This window comes from Aythya marila, assembly GCF_965140915.1.
Source record: "Aythya marila genome assembly, chromosome: 3".
Taxonomy (NCBI): Eukaryota; Metazoa; Chordata; class Aves; order Anseriformes; family Anatidae; genus Aythya; species Aythya marila.
Window position 1 is genome coordinate 73,388,581 of NC_139044.1, and position 7,040 is coordinate 73,395,620.

At 49.5% G+C, this 7,040-nt stretch overlaps 1 protein-coding gene across 2 annotated transcripts; it reads left to right on the plus strand.

Annotated features, from left to right (window-relative positions):
* The first annotated feature begins 216 nt into the window (after positions 1-216).
* On the plus strand, positions 217-5,935 carry MARCKS (myristoylated alanine rich protein kinase C substrate). Of its 2 annotated transcripts, none has more exons than XM_082755681.1 (3): positions 217-850; positions 1,110-1,282; positions 2,332-5,789. In XM_082755681.1, exons 2-3 carry the CDS (start codon positions 1,184-1,186, stop codon positions 3,109-3,111), a joined length of 879 nt encoding a protein of 292 aa, XP_082611807.1. In that variant the 5' UTR covers positions 217-850; positions 1,110-1,183; the 3' UTR covers positions 3,112-5,789. The 2 variants fall into 2 exon arrangements, 1 of the variants encoding a protein (XP_082611807.1); XR_014317088.1 differs by lacking the exon at positions 217-850 and adding an exon at positions 5,847-5,935 and having other exon boundaries at positions 897-1,282; positions 2,332-4,969.
* Positions 5,936-7,040: the final 1,105 nt, after the last annotated feature.

Here is a 7,040-nt window from a genome sequence, read left to right on the forward strand (position 1 = left end):
CGCGGCCCGGGAGCGGGGCGCCGCCACGCTAAGCGCCTTCAAAAGGCGGCTCGGGGATAATCGGAGAGCGGGATTTAATGGGGGCTGCTCGCAAAGGATCGCGTTTGGGGCCGATATGGCTCTGGGGGAGGGGGCCGCTCCGGCTCCGGCTCCCGCCGCCGCCGCTTTCGCGTTGGCAACATCTGGCCTACAGACCTACTAATTTCGACTCGTGATCTCGTTTGGCGAAACCCGATCTACGTGGTTCAAATACCTTCCAAATTGGGGGCGATTTAACAATCGCGACCAATTAAACCCGGGGAAGAAAAGGAGAGGAAAAAAAAAAAAAAAAAAAAAAAAAGAAGAAAAAAAAAAAAAAGCAAAGCAAATCCCCTCCTTCCCTCTCCCCCCGCCCCGGGCTCGCAGCACACTATCTGTTGCTCGCTCCCGGTGGGGGCGGGCGGCGGGGCCGGGCCGGACCCCCGCTGCCACTCGCACTCACACTCGCGCTCACTCACACTCACTCGCTTCACCCGCACGCCCCATCCCATTGTCCCTGCCCGCCCGCGCCGCTTTATTTGGGTGTTTTGTCCGCTGCCCGGCGCGGGGCTCCGCGCGCCCGCCCGCGCCGCGCCGGAGCGGCACATTCATCCCCGGCCGGGGGCTGCTTTCGAACCGCTGCCATCGCGGCTCCATTGTTCGCCGGGCGGCCAGGCCCCGCCCCCCTTTGTGTGGCGCGGCGGCGATTGGCCGGCGCCGGGCGGAGGGCTGCCGTCACCGCTCGGGAAGCCCATTCATCTGTGCACTTGGGCGTTGGACTCCGCATCTTATTAGCAACCAGGGAGATTTCTCCATTTTCTCCTTGTCTACAGTACGGCTACAAATCTGGGATTTTTTATTACTTCTTTTTTACTAAACTTGGGCTCCTTTTTTTTTTTTTTTTTTTTTCCTCCGGTGCTCGACTTTTTCCTTCCCTTTTTTTTCCCCCTCCCTCCTGTGCTGCTGCTTTTTTGATCTCTTCAACTTTAAATTTTTTAAAAAGGAGTGCATTATAATCGGTTCTGTTCTCTCTTCTCTTTTTTTTTCCCCTCTGGTGTGTGTGTGTGTTGCTGCTGCTGCTGGTCGCCCAGTATTTATACCAACCCAACGCTCTTTGTTTCCCCTCCTTTTGGATCTGTTGAGTTTCTTTGTTGAATAAGACAGCATGGGTGCCCAGTTCTCCAAGACCGCTGCAAAGGGCGAAGCCTCCGCCGAGAAACCTGGGGAAGCAGTGGCTGCATCTCCATCCAAGGCGAATGGACAGGTAAAAAAAAAAAAAAAAAAAAAAAAAAAAAAGCAATTAAAAAAAAAATTAAACCTACTCCTTTTTTTAAGCCAACTTCGACGGACTCTCTTTTGCATCCTGTCTTAATTCTTCTTCCTTTGATGCCCCAGTGGCACGTTCAATGGAGAATACGGCCAATCCTTTTATCCTTGCAACTCGAAGCAAAGGAATCATTGCTTTATTTAAAAAAAAAAAAAAAAAAAAAAGGGCTTGGCTTTGAACGATTTGCTGCTTTATCTTTCCTGCGTCGGGGAGTGTGTGTGGGGGGAGGGGGCACGTTGGGAAAAAGGAGGAGGAAAAAAAAAAAAAATATATATATATATATATATCCCTCGTGTATTATTGAGAAGCGTCCCGATGGCTTGTATACGGATGGATCTGTTACCGCTCGGCTTTTCTGCCCGCTTTACCGCCTGCTCCCGACGCCGCCCGGCCACTATAGCGCCTACCGCGGGCACCGCGCGGCCGCCTCGTACCGGGGGCAGCCGCCGCCGGGGCTGGGGGCTCGGGGGCAGGAGCAGGGCTCGGGGGTGCGTTTTGGGGGGGTGAAGAGGGGGGCTCCGTGGCTACCCCCCCGGGGCAGCAGCCGGGCTGCCCCCCGGCGCCCCCGCAGCTGGCGGCCGCCCGAAACATGCAAATGCGGCGGGGGCCGAGACGGAGGGGAGAGGGGGGGTGGAAGCCGGGGCCTGCCGGGCGGGGGGCTGCGAGCTGGGGCCGGGCGAGCTTTGTTCGGTGCCGTGCAGCGCCGCGCCGTGCCGAGCCTTCCCCGCCCCGCTTTGCTCCGCTCCGCGCCGCGGCCGGACGGGGCGCGCCGGGGGCGGGGGTGCGCGGGGCCGTCGGTGGAGCCGCGGCGCCCCCTGGCGGCCGTTCCGCGGGGGCGCCCGCCGCTGGGGGCGCCCGCCCGGAGCGGGCTTCGGCTGGGCTGAGCCGAGCCGAGCCGAGCCGGGCCGTGCCGGGCGTCGCGGGGAGGGCGCGGGGGAGGCGTCGTCTCGGTGCTCCCCCCCGGTAACGCGGTCGCTGTCTTGCAGGAGAACGGCCACGTGAAGGTGAACGGCGACGCCTCCCCCGCGGCGGCGGAGGCGGGCAAGGAGGAGGTGCAGGCGAACGGCAGCGCGCCCGCCGAGGAGACGGGCAAGGAGGAGGCGGCCTCGTCGGAGCCCGCCTCCGAGAAGGAGGCCGCCGAGGCGGAGAGCACCGAGCCGGCCTCGCCGGCGGAGGGCGAAGCCTCCCCCAAGACTGAGGAGGGCGCGACCCCCTCGTCCAGCAGCGAGACCCCGAAAAAAAAAAAGAAGCGCTTTTCCTTCAAGAAGTCCTTTAAGCTCAGCGGCTTCTCCTTCAAAAAGAACAAAAAGGAGGCCGGCGAGGGGGCGGAGAGCGAGGGCGGCGCCGCCGCCACCGCGGCGGAGGGCGGGAAGGAGGAGGCGGCGGCGGCGGCCCCCGAGGCGGCGGGCGGCGACGAGGGCAAGGGCTCCGCCGACGAGCCCTGCGCGGCCGCCCCCGAGGCGGCCAAGGAGGAGGCGGGGGACTCGCAGGAGGCCAAATCGGACGAGGCCGCCCCCGAGAAGGCAGCGGCGGGAGAAGAGGCCCCGGCGGCGGCGGAGGAGCAGCAGCAGCAGCAGCAGGAGGCGGCGGCCAAGGCGGCGGAGGAGGCGGGCGGCGCCGCCGCCACCACCACCACCACCACCACCACGAGCGAGGCCTCGGGCAGCGGCGAGCAGGAGGCGGCCTCGGCGGCGGAGGAGGCGGCGAGGCAGGAGGCCCCCTCCGAGAGCAGTCCGGAGGGCCCCGCCGCCGAGCCGGCGGAGTAGAGCAGCGCCCGCCGCCGCCCCCTCGCCGACGAACTTTTTTCTCCCCCCCCTGTTTGTTTGTTGGAGTGGTGCCAGGTACTGGTTTTCGGAGAACTTGTCTACAACCAGGGATTGATTTAAAAGATGTCTCGTTTCTTTTTTTTCTCTCCCCGCAGATTTTTTTTTTGTTGTTATTTTTTTTTTTCCCATCTCAAATCAATTCTGTTACCACCATTCCAACGGGCGGAGGAGGGCCTCGACGCCTCCCTCCGCCTCCTTCCTTCTCTCCTCCTCCCTTTTTTTTTTTTTTTTTTTTTTTGCATCAGTATTAATGTTTTTTGGTTTTTTGGTTTCGTTTAATTTTTTTTTTAATTTTTATTTTTTGGCATACTTTGCATCTTTATTCGAAATGTAAACTTTCTTTGTCAGTCTATGGACATGCCCATATATGAAGGAGATGGGTGGGTCAATAAGGGATATCAAATGAAGTGATAAGGGGCCACAGTGGGGGATCCGTGGCGCGCATCCATTGCCAAGAGAACGTGCCACGAGAAATGATGTAAGGGGTTAGTCTTTTTTTAAAAGAAAGTTATTACGATGTATTTTGTGAGGCAGATGTTCTATAAGGTTTACAACACTACAAGTCTTGATTAAGAAGGAAAGGAAAAAAAAATCAATACCCAGATAAAGAGATCATAGTCTTAGGAATTCATTTAAACCATAGGAACTTTTCACTTATCTCATGTTAGCTGTATCAGTCAGTGATTAAGTAGAAATACAAGTTGTATAGGCTTTATTGTTTATTGCTGGTTTATGACCTTAATAAAGTGTAATTATGTATTACCAGCAGGGTGTTTTTAACTGTGACTATTGTATAAAAACAAATCTTGATATCCAGAAGCACATGAAGTTTGCAACTCTTTCCACCCTGCCCATTTTTGTAAAACTGCAGTCATCTTGGACCTTTTAAACACAAATTTTAAACTCAACCAAGCTGTGATAAGTGGAATGGTTACTGTTTATACTGTGGTATGTTTTTGATTACAGCAGACTGCTTTCTTTTCCAGTTGTCTTTGAAAATAAAGGAAAACTCTTCAGATGCAATGTTTTTTTTTTGTTTTTTTTTTTTTTTTTGGTGTAGCATCTTGTCTATCATGTTTTTGTAAATACTGGAGAAGCTTTGACCAATTTGACTTAGAGATGGAATGTAACTTTGCTTACAAAAATTGCTATTAAACTCCTGCTTAAGGTGTTCTAATTTTCTGTGAGCACACTAAAAGCGAAAAATAAATGTGAATAAAATGTATAATTTGGTTGTGTTTCTTTCATGGATACTCTGGTAACTTAAATGGGCCAGCCAGTATTGTACAAGCCTAAATTTGTATAAAGTGATGATGTGCGCTGTTAGCACTGGCTTTGCAAGCTGCCTTCCTAGATCCCAGACTGTGTAACGCTGCGCTTATTGTAGAGAAATTGAGCAGCGAGCCAGGTAACTCGCAGGTTTCCTGGCTTTAAAAAGAAGGCTGGAAGGCAGTCTGAGCATGTACAGTGTGCGATTCTGTTGTCCAGGCTCCATCTTGCTTTAAGACCAGAGGTATCCAGCATATGAGATTCTTGCCTCTTGAGGAAAATGAGATGTAATTTGAATTGCTTAGGGTGGGGCGCTGAAATTTATTTGTGCCGCGTTGCCTAAAAGTTAAGCTCTTGAACAGACGTCCCATTTATGTCTTAGTATGCTGTCCCTGCTTAGGTTCCTAGATGATTAGATCGAAAACTTTAGCCTGGAGGGAGAAAGGGGGTATTAACACTGCCATTCTGCTCAAAGTAATTAAAAGCAATATTTTCTCTTTTTTTCCTCAAGTGCTACTCCCAACTGCAGGTGAGTTACAGAACAGATTTTGAAATTTGTCTATAAAAATAATTACTTGGTGCTTGCCTTTAATTGTTAGGCTCTTTGGCTAATTTCCAGCATATTGCTCAGGGCATATTATGCCTTAATAAAACAGTGGGCTCATGTAAGAAAAGCAGTAGTGGTATTTGGAGGGTGGAAATTGATTCAAGAAAGTGTTGCTTCTAAGTTTATAGGAGAAAGTTTAGTGTTACACTTATTTGCTTCCACCTAAATTTTCAGCAGAAACTCTTTGGAAGCAATTATGATTCATTTTATGAGAAAATGGCACGTTAGCACCTTGTTCCCTAAAGAACAAAGCCTAAACTGAATGAAGTATAGTAGATTTCCTGCTGAATGCGTACTTTTTCTTTTTCTTTTTTTTTTTCTTTCTTTTCCTTTTTTTTTTTTTTTTAATTCAGCTGTCTACCATTTTAACTTTGGCTTGTATGTACTCTAGTTGCCCTGGTATTTCTCTATAGCTTTAGAAATGTATTGAAACTATGCTATAATTGCTGAGGGACAAAAATAAATGGATGTAAAACAAGATCCTCCACACCAGTGTCATTCTTGGAGTACATGTGTTTGAAGTCTAGTGCATAACTGCTTTGCTAAGGGGTTTTTATAACATGGCTGTAAAAACCTGTTCTAAGACGCATGATGTCTTGGCCATAGAGTCAATGTCTCTTTTTAATAAATATATATATATTTAAATTCAAGGATTCTTAAAGAGAAGTCTGAATTTCTTTGATTTTTTTTCCCTTTGTTGAACTATATGTGTACATATGAAGAAAATAATCGCCAGTAAAATTCTCCCATTTTTTCTCAACCTGCTTGGCTGAAACTTTTGTGTTTGTTCCTCGCTCAGCTGGTGTTGTTTCCTGAAACGCTTCCAGTTCCTGGTGGTGCAGAATCACTTCTACCACAGCAGCCAGGATCCTTGGCTGGGACTTTGTAATTCCATAACTTGGCTTGACTTGGAGTTGCTTTCCAAGCCTAATACCAGTACAGTTTCAAAAATAAGGCTTAAGAAGATCACTTACGTGGCCTGCTGTTCTGCTCGCAGCAGTCCAGTGTGTGCTAAAACGTGGTTCCAGCAATGCTTCTTTTCAACCATGCAGTTTAAGAAGACGGGAATCTGCCTGGGTTTGGAATGGTGGAAATGGAGCTTTGAGCTGCTTCCTCCTGCAAAAGGATTGTGCCACATCATCCGTCCCCAAGAGGCTGGCTGGTCGCTCCCATGCGATTGTAGATTATCCTCATTTTTCTATGAGGAAAATGGAGGGGTTGGGTGTTATGACTGGTGAGATGGTTAATCTTCTTACCAAGAAACCTTTATGCCTCTTTATACTCCGTCACTTGCTGTTATGTCTTGGTGAAAATGCTAATCATAATAAGTATTGTAATTTCAACAAATTTTCTCAAAATTCAAATGCATGTGACTTTAAAATGTGTGGCTTCAAGCTCATTTCCCTGTCTTATGGGTTGTTGGGGTTCTTTTTAAGTGGAATGTTATGGTTTCTGTGAACAAGGTTGTGCTGGAACAATGTCAAAATTTTAGGTAAAACTTAGGCTGAAATCTAATTTTGTTTGAATAAGGACTCTAGAGATTTGCTTCTTTTCTGTTTATTTCCTTAGACGGAGACGGTCATCTTCCTTGTCTGAGGTCAAAACTTGGGTGTACAAAAGTCCTTCCAGATTTCATGCCTGTCTTACTAATATCTATGCTTGATTTCAGACTCTCCAAATCGCAGTGTCTAACCTCAAATACTTGAGTTCTTTATCTGGGCCTGATAGTTTCTAATGTGAAATGGTAGAAACCTTGCCTTCAGGCAAGGAAACGAGGCAAAAATAGAGGGAGAAAAAACAAAAACAAACAAAAAAAAAAGGCAAGATGGGTGAGGGATGTCAAGTGTGGGTTTTGGCTTCTGCTGGAGAGTGCTCACCTTCCTGCTTGTGTGCACAACTGCTGTGTGAAAATCAAGTGCTCACATACCAACTTGTGACATCCCTAAGAGCTCCCGTTGGCTGTGCTCCATGCGATGTTGTACATAGGAGTGGT

Bases quoted from the DNA above. Each gene is read 5' to 3' on its own strand.
- MARCKS (XM_082755681.1), top strand. From the start codon at position 1,184: ATGGGTGCCCAGTTCTCCAAGACCGCTGCAAAGGGCGAAGCCTCCGCC. The intron at 1,283-2,331 runs GTAAAAAAAAAA...GCTGTCTTGCAG, and splicing joins CATCCAAGGCGAATGGACAG to GAGAACGGCCACGTGAAGGT.